The sequence below is a fragment of the Eschscholzia californica genome, unplaced genomic scaffold (assembly GCF_041429995.1).
Source record: "Eschscholzia californica isolate CP2 unplaced genomic scaffold, dmEscCali1.0.p SCAF_6, whole genome shotgun sequence".
In the NCBI taxonomy this organism is placed as follows: Eukaryota; Viridiplantae; Streptophyta; class Magnoliopsida; order Ranunculales; family Papaveraceae; genus Eschscholzia; species Eschscholzia californica.
Window position 1 is genome coordinate 28,974,472 of NW_028238483.1, and position 20,473 is coordinate 28,994,944.

At 35.4% G+C, this 20,473-nt stretch overlaps 5 protein-coding genes across 6 annotated transcripts; 4 read left to right on the plus strand and 1 right to left on the minus strand.

Moving 5' to 3' along the window:
* Nucleotides 1–1,139: 1,139 nt before the first annotated feature.
* On the plus strand, nucleotides 1,140–3,899 carry LOC147533253 (uncharacterized). Its single transcript, XM_086650847.1, has 2 exons — nucleotides 1,140–2,594; nucleotides 3,336–3,899. The coding sequence occupies exons 1-2, from the start codon at nucleotides 1,613–1,615 to the stop codon at nucleotides 3,800–3,802; spliced, it is 1,449 nt and encodes a 482-aa protein (XP_086506973.1). The 5' UTR covers nucleotides 1,140–1,612; the 3' UTR covers nucleotides 3,803–3,899.
* A 2,751-nt stretch (nucleotides 3,900–6,650) lies between these two features.
* LOC147533254 (E3 ubiquitin-protein ligase UPL5-like) lies at nucleotides 6,651–9,193 on the plus strand. Of its 2 annotated transcripts, XM_086645348.1 has the most exons (3): nucleotides 6,651–8,297; nucleotides 8,427–8,977; nucleotides 9,047–9,193. In XM_086645348.1, exons 1-3 carry the CDS (start codon nucleotides 6,875–6,877, stop codon nucleotides 9,101–9,103), a joined length of 2,031 nt encoding a protein of 676 aa, XP_086501474.1. In that variant the 5' UTR covers nucleotides 6,651–6,874; the 3' UTR covers nucleotides 9,104–9,193. The 2 variants fall into 2 exon arrangements, with proteins under 2 accessions (XP_086501474.1, XP_086501475.1); XM_086645349.1 differs by having other exon boundaries at nucleotides 8,427–9,193.
* A 2,040-nt stretch (nucleotides 9,194–11,233) lies between these two features.
* On the plus strand, nucleotides 11,234–15,226 carry LOC147533255 (putative UDP-glucosyl transferase 73B6). Its single transcript, XM_086645350.1, has one exon. It carries the CDS (start codon nucleotides 11,234–11,236, stop codon nucleotides 12,692–12,694), a length of 1,461 nt encoding a protein of 486 aa, XP_086501476.1. The 3' UTR covers nucleotides 12,695–15,226.
* On the plus strand, nucleotides 13,670–15,226 carry LOC147533256 (scopoletin glucosyltransferase-like). The gene has a single exon (XM_086645351.1). It carries the CDS (start codon nucleotides 13,670–13,672, stop codon nucleotides 15,122–15,124), a length of 1,455 nt encoding a protein of 484 aa, XP_086501477.1. The 3' UTR covers nucleotides 15,125–15,226.
* Nucleotides 15,227–15,764: 538 nt separating this feature from the next.
* Nucleotides 15,765–18,833, minus strand: LOC147533257 (SUMO-conjugating enzyme SCE1-like). Its single transcript, XM_086645353.1, has 5 exons — nucleotides 18,613–18,833; nucleotides 18,375–18,458; nucleotides 16,543–16,695; nucleotides 16,346–16,459; nucleotides 15,765–16,227 (listed from the first exon to the last, which is right to left on the minus strand). The coding sequence occupies exons 1-5, from the start codon at nucleotides 18,679–18,681 to the stop codon at nucleotides 16,162–16,164; spliced, it is 486 nt and encodes a 161-aa protein (XP_086501479.1). The 5' UTR covers nucleotides 18,682–18,833; the 3' UTR covers nucleotides 15,765–16,161.
* Nucleotides 18,834–20,473: the final 1,640 nt, after the last annotated feature.

Below are 20,473 nucleotides of genomic sequence, written 5' to 3' on the forward strand. Positions count from 1 at the left end.
ATAAGTGGTGGAGAGGGGAAAGAGGTGAGGTGGAGAGAGATAAGTGGTGGAGAGGGAAGTGAGGTGGAATTATGTTTGTTTTTTTTATTTTATTTTGAAAAAAGATTTAAAGGAAGGGTAGTTAGGACATTTCCATGAAAATAGGGGGTCATATTTGAATTTACGAAAAAAAGGGGGCTATAAAGGAAGCTGGTCACAAAGTAGGGGGCCATATAGGAATTAACTCAAAAAAATTAGATACACGAAATTGTACTTTACTTTAAATATTACAACAAAAAAATAATTTTGAAATATTTGTTGTTGTTTTTAACCTATGTTAAATATTATTTTGACTCAAATAGCTAAAACACCTAAAACGAAATGAACACTAGGTGGGAGCGGGGCTTGAGAAAAGTTTCAAGGCCTTCGGTTCAATTCATTCCACTTAAATATTCATAAGTCTTTGTTGTGACGAAATCAAACAATCAAGAAAAGTAAACAACCGATCAAGCAATCATAGAGAACACAAAGAGATTTACGTGGTTCGGTTTCTGAGATTTACTCAACAACGAACAACGGCGCGATGATTTCTACTATGATAAGAATAAAAATGACACAAGAGATTCATGAAAATGATGAATAAGATATCCTTAGGATTTTAGTTTATATAGCCACTAAAACACTAATCTCACGATCCACCGCCTTACCGACTCCCTCTTTCTAATTTCCGAAAGATACCAACATTAATAATGTCTTAATATAGGTCATGTCTCGATTGCTAGCCCTGCTACGGAGATCAGTCTGGATAAACAGATCCAAATTTTAGCCCCCTTAAGAGGGTTGGTGGGTCGGAAACTAGATTAAATATCGATTCATATTCAAAACACTTTCAATAGTCTCAATTTGAAGTTGAATCACAGTTAGTCCGTTACGGTAGTATGTACTAGAGGTGACAACCCATTGTAGTTGTATCTCATGGTCATGGCTGACCATAATGAGCTAGCATTGCTGGACCTCTTAGCCTCCATGCCCTGTTTGGCACGACACGTCTACAAGGACGGCCCCATAAAGCTCCATTGGAAAGCATATTTGCTTGCTTTTCTAAGTTTGTCATTTTTTTGATGAAAGGTCTTTTCTAAAAGATTTGGTCATGGCAAGTGTTTGTTTCCTTCACTATTCTTCAATCTACCACTTCACAACGAGAAATTGAGAACCGAAACAAACGTACTCTCTCTCTCTGTCTCAATTGAAATTAACTACTATTCTTCCTAGTTCACGAAATTTAAACGCTTTTTTAAAAGGTCAAAGTGATTGTCGGTTTTGATTAATTATTTTAAATGAAAAACAGATGTACTATTAAACAACAATTTAATGTCATATCTCTCTATTTCTAAATATTCTCTTAAATTGATTTCCCAACTTTTCAACTTTAATTAATGGCCTTTCTTCATGCTTTCAATTGTGTTTTCTTCTTCTTCTTCTCCTTCCTGCCTTTCTTGAACAAGTCTCCAGTCCAATTCCCTATCTCTCTCAATAATCTACTTCATACCCATCTCTTCTTTTCAAAAATGGTTCTGTGGGTTGTCCTTTGATTCTTTAGAGAGAGAAAAAAAAATTCAGAAATACAGAGAAAATGGGGATGGAAGAATGGAAGAAAATTCTACTTATTGGGGTACCCCCCTTGATTCTTGTTGTTATTGTAATTTTATTAATCAGGAGATGTTGCTTATCAAGAAAAAGTAGAAACTTTGCTGAAAGGATTAATTCAAGACAAACAGAGAGTTTACAATCTGGGATTTCAAAGCTTCATATTCAGTATGATGATCACAAAACCCTAGCAAATTTTCATCAAATTCAGGACTTAGACAAGAAGAGAAGAACAAATTTGTATGTTTTCAGACGTGGGTTATCAGTAAAACCATTGTTTAGTTGGGCTGATCATCCATCACTTGTTTCAGAAGCAGTTGAACATGGATGGTCTAGATTTGCTTTCACAAATCAAATTTCTTCTGCTTCTTCATCAAATCGATCAGTTTTACGAGTTTTACGTTCTTCTAATGATCAAGGAAGAGAAATTGAAGCTGAAATTAGTTGGGAAGTTTCTCCAGGATCATCAGATTTCATGCAGAAAATCAGATTCAATTCAGGATTGAAGAGAGGAAGTTTGGGTAGTAATAATCTTCTTCCTTCTTCTTCTTCTTCTTCTTCAAGTGCTTCTTCTGTAATTAAGACTGCTTTGCCATTACCAGGACCTTTCTTAGGGAATTACTCTTTTCCCCAAGAAGCTTATTTCGAAATTACTATCCTATCGTTTCGAGATGACGATGAAGAAGAATCTGTTCGACGAAATGTCCCAAAGAAGGAAAGCGAACGAGCTAAACTCATACAAGAGATCCAAGATATGAATTCTCGTTCGGATTCGTTAGCCCATGCAGCAAGCAGCAATAATAGTATTAGATTTGAAGAACTGAAAGTTGGGAATAATGAGGAAGGTAAAGATGAAGGAGTGATCATGTCTTTAGGGCTCACAGCTGGAGGAATTCTTCCTTATAAATTTCCTGGTAGCTATCCTGGATCAATTGGATTCAATTCAAATGGTTCTGTTTATCTTGAAGGTAACTTTTATATGAAATTGAATTTAAAACATCTTCTAAACTAAACAAAACTTGATTGAATGATTATACAAACTACTATTAGTTTATCTGCTGATTGATAATGAAATTATGATCATATCATGTAATGACCCAAGCCTTAGGCGTTATAGATATTGACCCCGTTCTAGACACCTATGTACAAGGCCAACATTGCTTAGGAGAGTGTCCGGAGCCTCGGCTATAGGTGCGAGCTCAAGCTTAGTATGTCTAGGCTTCCAGGTGTGGAACAAAGCCTCACACCACCCGAGTGGTGTCTAAGATAGGACAAAATCGAGCATATAGGGGGTGATCCATGGTGCCCCCGCATACTCTGGTGGGTAGAGCGAATAGTGTTTTCTTCGTCAATGTCGAGGCGTTTTGGATGTGCCTGGGAGTGATCCAGGGAAAAAAATCCCATATCTATTGGGCTTGGGAACGGGTGTCTAAAGCAGGGAAAATATCAGTAACTTTTAAGGCTAGGGTCATCACATATCAAGTTTTCTCTTTTACAACTTGGGTGCGCTTGTTATCTTCAGGTATTCTGTGTTGTGTTTTTTTACTTTTCGCTGATTCACCCAGCATAGAACTGATACTGGAATGTTGTTTGGCTTGCTATGGGTCCTTGCTAAACCATTCCATATGTCACTGTGGTTGAGTTTACTTCAAATGTTGCTTAAAATAAAGACAATCAATAACTCTTCCCTTGAATTTTCTGTTTATTAGGTAAAGATCTTATGTTTGAACCTGAAAAAGCAGAATGGGGAATAAAAAACAAGGTAATCGGTTGTGGGTATAATCCAGATCAAAAGAAGGTAATCTTCACAGTTAATTCAGAATTGGTACATGTAATCCATTGCACGTCTGAAGAGTTCTCTTCTCCACTTTACCCAACTTTGGCTGCGAATATCGATACAACAATTTTGGTTAATTTTGGACAAAGCCCATTCAGTTATGGACCTGCAAATGTCCAAAGAACTCCTAACCCATGCTTTCTTGGGCCTCTTGGTCTTGGGTATGAAGATAGCCAAGAGCTCTTCTCGATAGGACGGGTAGATTCTCAATGGAGCAATCGAAGTACAACCATCCACAACAATGGCGATAGTGTAACAATTGATATGGACGGAGACTCTGATACAGACTTTTATGATATAATCTTGGATAATCGAAACAGAACTTCTACTGCACTTTAGAAACAAATTTTTTTTTCGAGTATTTCACTTTTGTTCATATAAATTTGATGAAAAAGTTAGTATTAATAATAATACCATATAGAGCTAAATATAACCATACTTTGAGGGTTCTTCCACCATTTGTTCTTGAGCATAGATAGTTGCATAGAGTACAGGTTTTTGTAACAAATTTTGCCCTACTGTGAAGGGATTATATATATGTGTATACGAGGGTGTGACCCGTGCCCGTGGGGCACGGACAGTTCTTCCGAATGTATTACAAATCGGACACACTACTTGAATGATCACAAATTACTATCAAAATACTTTTTTCTTTTTTGTATTTATTTGTCTTTTTTTTTTTTTTTTTGATGAGAATATTTATTTGTCATGTTGTTCACTATTTACCTACTTCAACGACATAATTCTAATAAGAATCATTTACAACTAAAAAAAAATCATATAAGTCTTCTTCTCAAAGAAATTTCATATTCCTCTCCAGATGTCGCATTAACGATACTTGAATAACGTTACAGAAATTAGTAAAACCATCATCATGAAAGATCTTCTTTTTTGTTGAAAATCATCATGAAAGATCTTAGTAATATTAATAAGAAAATTACCCACAATAAAAAAGATATTGAAGCGGGCCTATACCATATCTACTATCTTAACAAATGCAAGACAAATACAATCGGCAAGTTAATCCTCTTCATTGAAAAACAAACCATTGACGCAAGAAAGATAATAGACAAATAAACTTGAAACATGAAACAAATAACACTAACCATTGACATAATACCGATAAGCAAGAATGCGCTCAAAACCCCAATAAGCACTTTTTTTTGAAGAATGCGCTCAAAACCCCAATAAGCACTTCAAATAAAGAAGTCTTCATTGTGCAATACCTGAGAAGAAGTCGTCTCACTCTTCTTCAACATAATATCTCGTATTGCCATCCAAATACTGCATTTACGGGACCTATATAAAATTAAAAAAGCTTAATGGAAAAAACATCATTGAGCAATACCAATTAGACAAAATTACCAACAAAAACTAACAAACACATAACAATGAAAAGTACACCACTTCTACACAGGAAAACAGTTAAAGGCAAATAATCTTGTAACACAAATGCAAGTAACAGTGGCCGACAAAGAGGAATGAGTAATTAAGACAAACATGAAAGCAACATAATATCTCCGACTTGTCTGACCCAATGAAGACGTTAATAATCATTTAGTCGAGTAATATAAAACCAACATTTCTGGCTCAAGTCAGATTTCATAGTCGTTGACTAAGTTTAAAATATTTTACTTTGTACACGTTTGGTTGACTGTACCCATTTATTGATATTGCATTCCGTTTGGTTTTGGCGAACTATGAGTTATTTTCAAGGAGAATGAGAATGAATACAAATCAGACATTAACATCGTCTCCAATGCGAAAGGAAGTTCCTATTAAAATGACAAATCCCACGTGAAAGGATGTTCCCATTAAATATCGGCTTGTATTGGACGGACAGATCCTTTCATTAAAATGACAAATCCCATGTGAAAGGATGTTCCGAAGGCATCTCTTGAGTATCTAAAGATAAGTTGGCTCCCATTCTGAATGGAGATAGAACAGGACGAAATTTTCCTCTCTTGCTCTCAAATTTTATATTTGATCATCAACAGTAAGGTTATCTTTGGTTGATCTATCAAGTCATTTGGCATACTTTGGAGACGATTTTTGGCATTATCAGTTTATTAATACAGTGTGTTATTAGTCTTGGTCAAAGCGTACATACTTCGAACCAAACAGTTGTTGAAAGACTTAATCGTATCTTGAAGGCATAATTCCTGACCCGCTGTGTACTCGTTGTTGCATACCAGAAGAGGACGAATTACTGTTTTAAAGAATCGATATTATCGAGCTTTGAAGTCTAGTTATTAACATTATTTTATTCATCGACTATCTTTCACCTTCCATTTCAACTTAAACATCAATTTTTCCAACGTTATTTGATGGCAGAAATCATTGAATTTCTTCTCTCTCGATTGCACTAAATCGATAAGTTCTTACGTTTTGTCTGTTAGATTTTGAGAATAATTAAGTTGTTAAAATTCGGACAATTTCGTCATTAAAAATAATCTCAATTTGAAATTAGAGTTGAGATGTAACTTAAGAAGTGCCTAAATAAGCAAAATATTATAATGTCTTTTTAACTATAGATGATAGGCAACTGTCAACACTTGGTTGTCCGAGTGGTTAAAGTGTTGACATATACTCCAAAAGTCCTTGGAGATCTTGGGTTCGATCTCTAGAGAAGGTGCAATTTCTGGATCACATCTTTTATTTGGTTGTTGCCGTACTTATCACATCATTGATGTATCACACCATTGTAATGACTATCATGTATCGAAGCCAAATTCCAAAAAAAAAGACGGCTCAATTTCCTGCAAAAGAAAAGGTATTATGGGACTAGTGCATACTATAATAACCTAGAGCGGACAACAATTTGCTATCCGAGTGGTTCATGTCTTGACATAAATTCCAAAATGATAGAAGTCCTAGGTTCGATTCCTAGAGGAGATGGTTTCCATGATTTATTGAACTTGAATTATTAAGGTATAAATAATGTTGGGTTTTAGGTCATAGTTTAATTGGACTATAAACCTGTTCTCAACCGTTATCGTGTTTATCTCATCTTTAATGTATCATTGTTATCGTAAGGGAGAATGGCAACTTCTATTTTAGATAGACTCTCGGGTCATCTATATATATATACATGGCAACTTCTATTTTAGATAGACTCTCGGGTCATCTATATATATATACATGTAAATCTCGAGAGAGAGACTCAAATACTCAATTGTGAGCAAAGAAGGAGATTTGTTAGAGGGGCTGGCTAATGAATCTCAGGTAAGAATATCTTGATTGTTATTCGTGATTTAAATTCCCCAATTGTGAATCCTGAAATTGAAGTACTAGGGGGTTTATGCTTCTTTAGCTTTTGGGGTATACCCTAGATTTTACTAAGAACATCATCAGTCTCATAGTAAAAAGATAGTCTTTTTATTTATTTATTTGTTATCACAACCATAAGAGATGGAAGAATTCGAACTATTCCTTTTCGAAAAGCAACCAGGGGAGATGGAATTCATACCTAGGATAGAATTCGAATCATCCGGGAGGAACAGCTTCAGAATGAAGTATAATAGACCAGCAGTGCTTGTCCTGAGAAAATTGGTATCCTTTATTTCGCACCTCCTCATTGACAATGGTGGTAATGAGGATGATGAATCAAGAGGTAAAAATCTTTATGCCGGAATTACCGATTTCTTGAGGATGACAAATCGTAAGAGGAAGGAACATGTCGAACTATTAGACTTTTACATGATTCCCGAATATATGGTTTACTTGTACAGATCTCCCATCAGCAATAATAAAGAGATAGCCGAGGAATCAATTAATCTCTTTCTATATCCTAATATTCAATCCTTTCCTACACACATCCAACACCAGTTCTGTTGGGTAGTTTTAAGGTTCTGCAAACTTCTCCGCGATGAAACAACAACTTCTGGGTGTTTACTGTATTACTCTTTTCGTCAGACATATGTATCTTTACTCAATTCAATTAATCGTGCAAACACTCCAGAATATTATCCACCGCCCGAGGTTGTAATTGATAACTTACATCCATTTGTGAGGGAGTTCACAAAACAATTGCTCGTGAAGAATATGAAGTTGATTAGACAATCGTGCTTCTGTCAAGTTCCATCCGAGTTAAAGTTAGGTTTCCAGCGTGATGTAGGTAACTTCTCTATATTAACACTCCATATGTGTAGGCAAATTAAGGAGCATATGAGATTGCATCATCCGTCACCCGACACCCTTTTGTTCTGTATTCTATGTGGCTGTGACCTCAAACCATTTTACGATGACTTTAATGAGTTGCTGAACAACATAGATCTTGGTTTGACTAACATGGATGATGGAGTCGAGTGCACGAGATGTACTGAATGTGAATTTAATCATGGGTGGTCTTATTATCTTCTTATTCTCAAGGAATTAGACATAATGTCTAAGCTTTACCATCCTGCAAGAAAGAACCTTTCCTTATGTTTGAATTCTCACCATGTTTCAATAAATAAACTTATTATGAGATCAAAGAGAGGCGATGATCATCAATGGCTTCTTAAGCATGATAGTTTACTAAGTAATGAATCTAGAAGACATTTGATCAAGATGATGTTCCCCGATCAACTTAAGAATGATTGTCACCTACACAAGACGGAAGTGATCATTGAGCGGTCGAAGTTATTGGTTGATTCTTTTGAGCAAGTTGGGCTTGCAAACCCTACTTTGTTGCGGAACGGAATCGTCCCTCACTTCAAAAATGAGGAAGATGTTGCTGAACCTGGAGTTTTCGGGGAATGGCTCCTCTTAGTATGTCAAGATCTATTCGCTCCACAAAATTCACTTTTCCTGTCACGTCCGCACGACCAACACAGGCTCTTTCCCAATACAGGTACAACAATAATTTCAACATTTATTTGCCCTTTTGAATTGTTGTTTATGTTATATTTTACAAATTCAAATTTTTATCCTAACTTCAATCAGTCCCTAATATTTTTGGTATATTGTTTCCTGTTTGCAGCAAAAGTGGATCCTCAACAACTTGAATATTATAAATTTTGTGGTCGAGTGATTGCTTTAGCTTTGATGCATGATGTCCAAATAGGTATTGGATTTGATCGATTGTTCTTCTTGCAATTAGCTGGATCTGTAATCACATTGGAAGATATACGCAATGCGGATCCATCCATGTATAAAAGTTGTAGTGATATTCTGGAGATGGATACTGAGTTCGTTGATACAGATGGTCCGGGATTGACATTTGTTTGGGAAACTGAAGAAAAAGATGAGTCTGGACGAGGGAGGAAAATTGTGGAGTTGTGTCCTGGAGGTAAGACTATAGTTGTGAATAGTGTGAACAGAGAAGAGTATATAGAACTTGTTATTCAACATTGCTTCATCAAATCTGTAGAAGAAAAGGTCAAACTATTCATCCAAGGTCTAGATGATGTTCTTTCTCGAAAGTGCCGAAAGATCTTTTTCGAGAGTATAGAATTGGAAGATCTTGATCATATGTTGCTAGAAAGAAAAAGTAGTGACAGGAATCAGGAAGGAGACAGAAACAGCAATGAGGTTGATAGTAGTAAGAGCAGGCCTTTCGAGAGAATAATTTAAACCACTTTGCCATTGTCTCGCCTAAAGTCTTTTCATCAGCCATTAACATGTAGAGTACAGTCCGGCAGGTTTCTTTTCTGTTAGTTCATTAACAATTTTATTTATTACTATTATTGTAGCCTGTTTTTGAAACATAAATTAAATTTAATGAGCATTTTCTTTTCTGAGACTCCACTTAAAAATGTATTAGTTACGTCTAATTAGTGTGTAACCAAGCGATGAGAGACTGCAACTGTACTAATTGAGCGCAATGGAGCCGTCAGCGAAATACTTAAGTGTGACAATCGATTTACAACCTAATATGTTCAGATGAGGTTGGTGTGGTACAAGAAGCCATATCCTATATTGTATTAAAGGTACGTATGCTTTAAAGCCATTCTGAGCTTCTACATTATGAATTCCTAGTGCATGCCTCACCTTAATTTGTGTTTATATATTAAACAAATGCACTGGAATACAGCAAGAATAAAAAGTTAGTTTTGAACTGGTCAAGCTCAAATTTGACATTGATCAAATAGAAAAGGTGATCAAAACAAACCAGATGCAAAGTTTTACAACGCTGTAACGGGTATAGACTCGAAATTGCCGCACCATCCATATCTGTTAAGAATCCAACTACGACCGTTATAACTAGCCAAAGGTTAATCAATTCATAATGATAAAGAGTATGCCACTACAGTATTGAAGTTGTAAATTTTTTGTACTCACTACTACATAGTGTTGGAGTTAGTTAAGTATTGATTGTGGAAGGAGGTGTTGTTCACTTTATAAGTGTGAGGTAAAGCGGCACCTCATGAACCAGCTTGTGGGGTGATCGAGAGATACCCAAGACAACTTGGGAGCAAGGAAGACCATACCCACAAATGGTATCAAAGCCCAGGTTTGCCGAAGTCTTCATGTCCCATTGTGGAAGTGGAAGATAGTCTTCCAGGCTCCAATGCATGGAGAAAAAGATTGTTTGATTTGTTTCGACATTGGTTATGGGAGGCTGTGGTGGCCAGCTTATATTGTGTAGTGTGTGACGATATATTGGATTGATTGTACAAAGAAGATTTGGGTATATGTAGTTCTTCCTAACATCCGGTGTATGGGTGTGAAGACGATGATGTGGCGTGCTCAAATGATGTGGCAGAGAGAGAAAATGAGATGGAAGAGAGAGAGTAATGGGGCATATGGGTATTTTGCTAAAGTAGGGGGTCAGGCAGGAAGCTGGTCACAAAGTTGGGGGCCATTTGGAAAACAACCCAAAAAAATACTTGTTTATAAAATGTGTATGTGGAGAGTGACGTATACATGGTGAACAAGCATCAAGACTAATAGTTATAGTTATTACTAAAAAGAACCTTCCTCCATATAATGTCTAGAGAATCTATGACACTAACGTGTGATCTCTGTCAAATTATGTTAAAAGAAAACAGAATTAAATACTACTTATGTACCCACTTTTCAAGTAAGTATTCATTACCCATCAACATCCAACCTTCAAATCCATGATCCATATTATTGTAGTTCAATCTAAATACACTATCTAATGGCTGGTTGATGTTCACCTACTTTAAAATTAGTAAACAAAAACATTCAGTCTAACTCCAAAGTACAAACATAATGATGTAAGGGATTGCATCATCTATCCTTTGAATTTTGAGGTTGAGAATGAGCCATTATCAAACCAATTTTAAACTTGTAAGTCAATTCTAGATGGAGTTTACTGTCTAGTGGTATAAAGATTTTTTTAATAATATCCCGAAACATCTTCATCCATTTTCAGTGTTACAGATTTTGACACAATGTCGTATTATGTTGTACAACTTATTTTATATTTTCACGCAACAATAATAAAATTTCAGAAGATTGGTTTCAGATCGATTTGTTAGCTTCACATTTGCTTACAAAAAATGCTTGTAGTATTAAGACATAATTTTAACGAAGGAAAAGTAGAAACGGTTCAATTAATGAAAAAAATCCAAACATTTACTTAGCTTAAAAGAAAAAAGTAATGACTTGGACATTATATGAGACATTAGGATATTATTAAAAGAACTTCCTCCTCAATATGATTCAAAGTTAGTGTTCAATTAGTACTCTTCCACATTCTTCCACATCTTTAATGCTATAAATAGTACTCAAAGTGTAGTAACTCCTCATTCCCTCTCTCTCTCTCTTTCAAATCTCTATCTCTCCAACTAGTTCCTATAACATTTCAGTGGTCAAAAAATGGGTTCTGAAGTTCAGCAATTGCATGTCTTGTTTTTCCCTCTAATGGCTCAAGGTCATTTACTTCCAATAGTTGATATAGCTAGACTATTTTCAGCTAGAGGTGTTAAATCAACCATACTCACTACTCCTCTCACTGCCTTATCTCTATCTAAATCTCTTGATCAAGATAGGTTATCTGGTCTTGACATCAACATTCAAACATTTCAATTCCCTTCTATTGAAGCTGGATTACCAGAAGGTTGTGAAACTGTAGATAGTATTACTTCAGCTGAAATGCTTCCATTTTTCTTCAAAGCTCTTAACTTGCTCCAAAAACCATTTGAACTTCTCCTAGAAGAACACCAACCCGATTTTATCGTAGCCGATTTGTTTCTACCTTTTGTAACAGAAGTTGCAAGCAAATTTAACATTCCTCGACTCGTCTTTCATGGAACAAACTACTTCTCTGGGTGTGTGTCGGATAGTTTACGAAATTACAAACCTTATGAAACCCTGAATTCGTTCGATAACGATCAGTCATTTATCGTTCCTGGTCTTCCAGACAAGATAGAGTTGACTTTGTCACAATTACCTGAGCATTTTAAAGTGGAAACTCCATTAACAGAAGTAATGAAACAAACTAAAGAATGGGAGCTAAAAAGCTATGGGGTTTTGACGAACACATTCTATGAGTTAGAACCAGCTTATGCAGATCATTATAAGAATGTTATGGGAATAAAATCATGGCATATTGGCCCTGTTTCGCTTCGGAATAGGAATATAACAGATAAAGCTCAAAGGGGTAAGAAATCATCTCTTGATGAAAATCATATCTTAAATTGGCTTAACTCTAAAGAACCAAATTCAGTACTTTATGTTTCATTTGGGAGTGTTTCAAGATTTAGTAGTGATCAATTGCTTGAAATAGCAATGGGTCTTGAAGAATCAGGTACTTCATTTATTTGGGTTGTTAGAATATTGAACGGACAAGAAGAAGAAAGATTTTTACCCGAAGGTTTCGAAGAAAGAATGGAAGGTAAAGGGTTGATAATAAGAGATTGGGCACCCCAAGTACTAATCCTCGATCATTGGGCGGTCGGAGGATTCATGACTCATTGTGGTTGGAATTCATTGTTGGAAGGGATAAGTGCAGGTGTTCCTGTGATTACTTGGCCTTTATTTGCAGAACAATTTTATAATGAGAAGTTAGTTACTCAAGTTTTGAAGATTGGAATCAAAGTTGGAGTAGAAGAATGGTGTTTATGGGTAAATGCTAAAAAGGAAGTGGTGAAGAAAGAAAAGATAAGAAAAGTAGTGGTTGAATTGATGGGTGATAATGGTGAAGAAACAAAAGAGATGAGAAGAAGAGCAAAAGAACTTGGAGAGATGGCTAAAAGAGCTGTGGAAGAAGGTGGTTCGTCTTACAATGATTTGAGTTCTGTTATCAATGACATGAAGAAGTACACGAAGAAGCCATGATAATAAAGGAAGTCCTTTAGTTGTCATTCCATTTGGTATTTTTGTCGAGTTATTTGATTGGAATTTACTTCAGTGAGAATAAACCCGTTTGAGTTTTGCAAAAAAGTTCATAAGAATGTTTTCCAAATCATAAGCTAATGTCGTTCTTGAAGCTAAATGATATAACTATACAAGTAATTGCCTGTTTTTTATCAGCTAAGCTCATTTAACCTCAAACTTTGCCTAATAGATTGGTCGACATCCAAGACTACTCTTTCGGTCGATTAGTTAATGACTTTTTCATTTAAGAGGGTCAGGCAACCTTCAAGAACGAAGGGGGAAGAAGTGGCTCATTCTCAATCCCAAATAAAGGAGAATGTGCAGCCCCCTTTAGCAGGATAAGTATTGTTGTCCTACTAACTAAATTATCTCTTTGAGAGAAATATGAGCCAAAGGGACAAGCTAGCTAGTAGCAATTTAAACATAAGCCTAACTCTAAAGCGCGAGCCAAATCGACAAGCTGGTAGCAATTTCGACATAAGCCTAACCCTAAAGCGCAACTGAACTCACTACCTCTCATCTTTCTCTCTCTCTGGTTGGCCGACCTCGTGACAGAAGCAAAAGTATCGAGGTTATACCGAGGGAGGACCGACCGAAGAATCTTAGAATCTCAAGATAAGATTTTGTTTCTTTCTAGTATTAATCCACCTTTTTCATCAACTTTCTAGACTCCACAAAATCCAAACCTAAATAATTCCAAACACTAAAAGTCAGGACCACAACGTAAGAGTTTTGCTCTCTCTTTCTCTGCAAGTCTATTTTGAGAGGACTAGTGAGAAAATAAAATGAGATATTATTTTCTTGTGGTTCAATTCTTTCGCCATTTATTATAACAGATAAGTAAACATAGCTGAAGAGTTGGCTCCCAAACCCCACCTCTTATTTCAATTTCACTTTGAAGTTCATCTCAACCACAGTACTCTCAAGTTCAAGAAAATGAGTGTTGGAGCTCATCAAAAACTTCATGGCTTCTTTATTCCATTCATGGCTTATGGCCATTTGATTCCAACCATTGATACGGCAAGACTGTTTGCCGTTCATGATGTTAAAGCCACCATTATCTCCACTCCGCTGTACGCCTCCTTCCTCTCCAAAACTATTGATCGAGATATATCTTCGGGTCTTGATATTGCCATTCAAGTAATTCAGTTTCCTGCTGCAGAAGTCGGACTGCCCGAAGGTATGGAAAATGTCGACTCTATCACTTCAAGAGAAATGCTTACCAAGTTTTTCATGGCTATCAACATGCTTCAAGAACCGATAAAACAGCTCTTAGAAGAACATAGACCAGATTTTATCGTTGCTGATATGTTCTTACCGTGGACAACCGAGGTTGCAGGGAAGCTCGGAATTCCTCGTTTTGTTTTTCAGAGCACAAATGTTTTCTCTCGCTGTGTTGAGAACAGCATAAACCATTACAGACCTTTCGAGGGCATTTCTTCAGATAGAGAGACCTTTGTGGTGCCTGGTCTTCCAGATAAGATAGAAATGACCAAGTCACAGTTGTCTATTGATCTCAAGGAAAGAAATGAGTTTTCTGAATGGCTGGACAATATACGGGATTCAGAGCTAAAGAGCTATGGAGTTCTAGTGAACAGCTTCTACGAGCTGGAGCCAGCTTATGTGGAACACTACAAGAAGGTTATGGGAAGAAGATCATGGCATATAGGACCTGTTTCACTTCGAAATAGGAATACCATAGATAAAGCAGAGAGAGGGAAGAAAGCCTCCATTGATGAACATTATGTTTTGAATTGGCTCAACTCGAAGGAACCAAATTCGGTTCTTTACGTTAGTTTTGGGAGCTTCCTCAGATTAACAAGTGATCAATTGCTTGAAATAGCAATGGGTCTCGATGATTCTGGGTTTTCGTTTATTTGGGTTATGAGAACAAAAGAACAGAGAGAAAGAGACTTACCTGAAGGTTTTGAAGAGAGAATGGAAGGAAAGGGTTTGATAATTAGGGAATGGGCGCCACAAGTGCTCATCCTCGATCATCCAGCTGTCGGAGGATTCATGACCCACTGTGGATGGAATTCTATACTTGAAGCGCTAAGTGCAGGAGTTCCCATGATCACTTGGCCTCTGTCCGCCGAGCAATTCATTAACGAATATTTTGTTACACGGGTACTAAGGATTGGAATTCAAGTTGGAGTGAAGGAGTGGCGATATTTTTTAGATACAGACAGAGAGATTATGAAAGGGGATAAGATATGTAAGCTGGTAACTCAGTTGATGTATGATGGAGAAGAAGCAGAAGGGTTAAGAAGACGAGTAAAAGAACTTAGTGACATGGCGAAATCTTCTGTGGAAGAGGGTGGATCATCTTCTTTAGAGTTGACGACCTTAATCGAGGAGTTGAAAATGAATATACGGAAGCCATTACCATGATTGTTTCTTCTCCAGCACCATCTGTTTGATCTTGTACAAGACAAAACAAACAATCAGATTTACAGTTGTTATTAATCAGATATGGTCTTTTTTAAAAATAAATCAATATTGTAAGGCTTACTCAAAAGTAATTTCCAATATAGAACATTTCGGTGCAGACCCGATCCCTGCCCACACCATACCTCCTACACTGTCTGACAGCAACTTATTCACTAATAAACAGAACCATAACTAAGATACAAAGCATATTCTATGGTCTTTTTTCAAATGAAAAGTACTGGTAATGGAACAAGTGGACGATAAATACCCATGTTTTTTCCATGATCTAAGAGATTTTCTACCCCCTTCAGAAGTGTCCAAAAAACTGTTACTATACACAGTACTTCAAAGAAACTAATCTTGAGTAATTTCTCAATTCTGTATAAAGGAAACAACTTATTTGTACAACCTGGTTATCATAATGTGTAAGTGTAGATTCTATTCTTGCCTGATCCGTATCACTCTTTCCGGCCTTGTGAAGATTCTTATCGAGAATCCTATATTGTTTCAGAGTCAACAAAAACTTTTCATGCTTATCATTCCATTTAAGCTATCATAACAAGAATACAAATCAGAATGATAAAGAGATATAGATTCCTACTGTAGCAAATAATGCATATTATAACTTGTAAAATGTTCATCTATCAAACATCATTGGAGGTTAAGTAGTAGAACACATAAGATTTGGAGGTATAGAATAGCACAAGACCATTCAAACATCTTTAAGCAGCATTCGACACACATCTACAATGAAATTGAAAGAAAACCCAGAGATAGATATACTTTTAACAGTGAAACCGCAGACAAGATTAGTTACACAAGTGACCAATCTCTACAAAATGAACACTTAGCATGCGGAGTTATTTTAGAGTTTTTAGTCCAGTTTTATAAGTTTTTCCATGCTGTCTACGGGTGGCGCCTGCCTCATACATCACTACCAAGAAACCTAAACAGAGTGGTAATGGTGACTGAGAGGCAAACCACCGAGGAAGCATGTGTCACATTAGCAGAGCTGGGTATTGCTTCGCCTGCTGTTTAACCCTTCTCTTGTACTCCACAGGTTCCTATAAAGATAAGGATCACATGAATTAGTAGCAGTAGTTTTAGCATTCAAAATAACAGAAGGAGAGGCATTATAAGCAAAGAACAGACTTCGAGGTTGAAATTGTATGAGCAAGGTACCTGGATGAAGAGGTGATATCCATCAGTTTGAGCAGGATCGGCCGGATTTGGCTGGTCCAGCAAATCTTGTATGCCCACAAGAATTTGCTTCACAGTAATGGCTGGTCTCCATCCCTTCAAAGAAGATAGATATGTCAACTGTCAGTTTCAATAGAGAAACTTTGAGACTTGTCATCCATGTACTATTGGGTACTCACACTGTCCTCATTGAGTATGGATAGGCACACAGTTCCAGAAGGGTAAACATTTGGGTGGAAAAAACCTGGAGGGAACTTGCATTTCGGAGGTTTGCTAGGGTAGTCTTCACTGAAGAGGAGAGTTAGTGGGAAGTAGCCACCTTCCCAGTCAGTCTGCATATCATAAAAATAACACTGCTAATTCTTCTGGAAAACAATATAAAGATAATTCCATTTTGAGCGAAAAACAGGATATATCTACAACAGTAATGCAAGCAGAACAGCCGTAATTATGAAAAGCAGTCATCTCATACTGAACTAGACGCAAAATAAATTTTCTTCTCCATGACTTTGAGGTGTTGTAACACTTCGTTAAAAGCCATAAGAGATTACCCAACAATGTAACTTTATTTAGGGATGATATTTTTCTTTTTTGTGTGTAATTTTTTTTTTGATTGGAATGAACCAAAGTTGAAGCGTCCTTGAACGATTTTGAACTTCCCAAATGCTCTGCTTTTTAATAAGGCAAGTCTAAGTGAAGTCCCTTTTCTTTCTTTTTTTCTCCCGATCAAATCAAAGTGAAGATTTTTTTCTCAATTATATTTCCTTTCTCATCTCTTATTTTCAATAGAAAAACAAACTAAGTATCATATCAGGATTTTATGCAAATGCATCTGTTATCCAAGAATGGGAACATCGAGTTATCTCAAAAGAATGAAGTCGGAGAAAGAAGTATTAATTGCTTCCATCCACTGAGTGGAACAAGATAATAGCAGCAAAAACAACTTTGGTGATGAATTTGGATGCTCATGTTTGTCATAATACTAACTTCACAAAGTCCTCTAATTTAACTTTTATTTATAATCCTTCTTGCCCATGTAATGGACGATTTAAATTATCTCAAGCACTTCACTAAAATACGCCTCGTCAGACACCCTCAGCTTGCTTTTTTTTTTGTAGTTGAAACATGGTTATTACTTACAAGACCAAGAGGATCATGAACAAGTTGTCAAACTCCCATTCCGAGAAACTTGGACAACAAATTTGAACATTGCATGTGAAGGATATTATTTTCAACTTTTTGGATGCATGAATCAACTTGCAACTACAATCAGTCTCATAAACCGAATAGATGGTTTAACCCGACGGGAAAAGTCGAAAACTGATACAACCACATACAACTAGCAAAGTCACATTTTTTATGCAGCCACTATCGTAAATCAAATATTAGATCAACGGAACCAGGGATATATGATTAGAGAGTAAGGAACGCAATGAAGAAGGATAGTTCCTTTCATAAACAATATATTGAAAAAGCAGATGCTAGGTGGAAAGTCCGAGCCATTGCTAGAACGAATATGAAATTGCCGAGTTTCTAAACCTGACTCAAATATCAGACATACATGAAAATGATGTTCTCTTGATATTATTTACTTCAATTAAAATCAACGAATCAAGGTAGAAGACGAAGCAAGAAACCACATCAACTCGTACTAGTAGCTGTCTTAATTAGTGAAAAATTATAAACAAATAGTACCTGATCAACAACAACTAATAATATTTTCAAACTAATCCAACTAATTTGAGACCTCTAATAAGTCTTAATAACCAGCTTCAACAACATGCATACATACCCAGTCGATATAACACATAGTCAGTCTCCATTATCAACTGAACTAAAATTATGACCATACCCTTTGACGTCTTACAATTAAAACGCTTCAAAGTATATAAACTACTCCTATCAACTACAGAGTACAAATTAAACCCTCATTTTCAATGTCCTGTTCATTAAATAAAAGCAATCAAAAATTGAATTAAAAAGATGCATAAAGAAAGAGAAGAAGACTTACCCCAGGCTTACCAGGGATAGTACACTGCCATATCATCAAATTGACAGAACCATCTGGAGCTGTCTCTGGTTTAGCAACAAAACCCTAGATGATGAAAACAAAAAAATAAGAAAAACAACTTCAATTCCAGGACAACTAATAAGAGATATCACAAACAAGGGAAAAGAAAAACACAAACAACAAGAAGAAGAAGAAGTAGTGTTGGTTGGTGTGAGAAAAGGGAATTAATTGTACGAACATGGGGATGATTCTTTCGCCAAGCTTTCCTTTCTTCTGCTAAACGACCTCTCGCTATGCCTCCAGACATCCTCTCTCTCTCTCTCTCTTCTTCTCGTCGCTTAATTCTCTCTCCTCGAGATTTTTTAACTAAAAACTGAAACTTGGATTGATATTATTGAAAAGTCAAACATATATTCAGCGTGTGAATCACGCTGTGGTTTGGTGTGCCCACTCACTAGTGGGCGGCTCATTGAGCCTGTCCGGGCCGTTTTAGGGTGCCCCCAGCCTGAACAGTAGAAGGGCTATGCAGCTGCAGCCAACCTAAGACCCTAAGGGGGGTAGTGGTTGGGGACATTGGAGGACACTCAGAGACAAAATGTTCCAGAGATATTTCAAGACATTTCGGGACATTTGTCAGTAGACAAAATGTCTTTATGGACATTTCAGGACATTTGATTCATAGACAAAATGTCTCAGAGACATTTCAAGACATTTGGTTCATGGACAAAATGTCCTGGGGACATTTCAACATATTGAATCCATGGACAAAATGTGTAGTGGATATTATTATTATTATTATTATTATTATTATTATTATTATCTCATCATTGAAGGATAATTGATAGACATTTATTATTTTAATATTATCATTATTGTCAAACCATATGAAATAATATATTTGTACTCATGTTTCAATAATATATTTTTCGACTTTTGTGGACATCTGTGGATATCTGAGGACATTGATGGCAGTTGGTAGACATTTATTATTTTAATGTAATCATTATTGTCTAATCATACGAAATAAATTTGCCCTACTACTTTGAAAATATATTTTTCGACTTTCGTAGACATCCGTTAATATCTGTGGACATTGATAGATATTTAGTTGATATTTATTATTTTTAATATTATTACTGTCTTACCATATGAAATAAAAAAAATTAATTAATATTTCCAAATATATATTTTTCGACTTTCGTAGACATCTGTAGATATCTGTGGACATTGATGGACAATTGGTAAATATTTATTATTTAATATAGTTAAATATTAATATAATAATAATAATAATATAATATAATATAATATAATATAATATAATATAATATAATAATAATATAATATAATATAATATAATATAATATCTATTATATATAACACAATGGTGTTTTTTGAGGTGAGCCGTAGATTTATGTCATGGATATTCACGTCCATCCGATATTCATCAAAAATTATCTAATCTAACGACTAAAATTGAATTTCAAACCCACCAAATCAGAGGCTCCTTAATTCTCTCCCACTTTTTTGATAACCAACCACAAAAAATCACTATATCCCACGTTTTTTTCACTGCTAAATAATAACCACTTACCCATATTCTTTCCCTTAACATCCTATAATCTCTCCATGTTCAGAAAATTAGTTACAAACCACCCACTAAATTCTCTTCCTTCCCACTTCCTACTTATTTTCACACAAAATTATGCCGTGGCAGAGGCACGGGCTATACCCTAGTAATATACTATAATATAATATAATGTAATATAATATAATATAATATAATATAATGTAATATAATATAATATAATATAATATAATGTAATATAATATAATATAATATAATATAATATAATATAATATAATATAATGTAATAATAATACAATAATATAATAATATAATAATAAGATAATATTATAATAATATGATTTGATAATAATTATTATTTTTATTACCTTCCTTAATCAAATATATAATAATAATAATAATAATAATAATAGTAATAGTAATAATAATAATAATAATAATACAATAATGTAGTAATATAATAATAATATTATATAAGATAATATTATTATAATATGATTTGGTAATAATA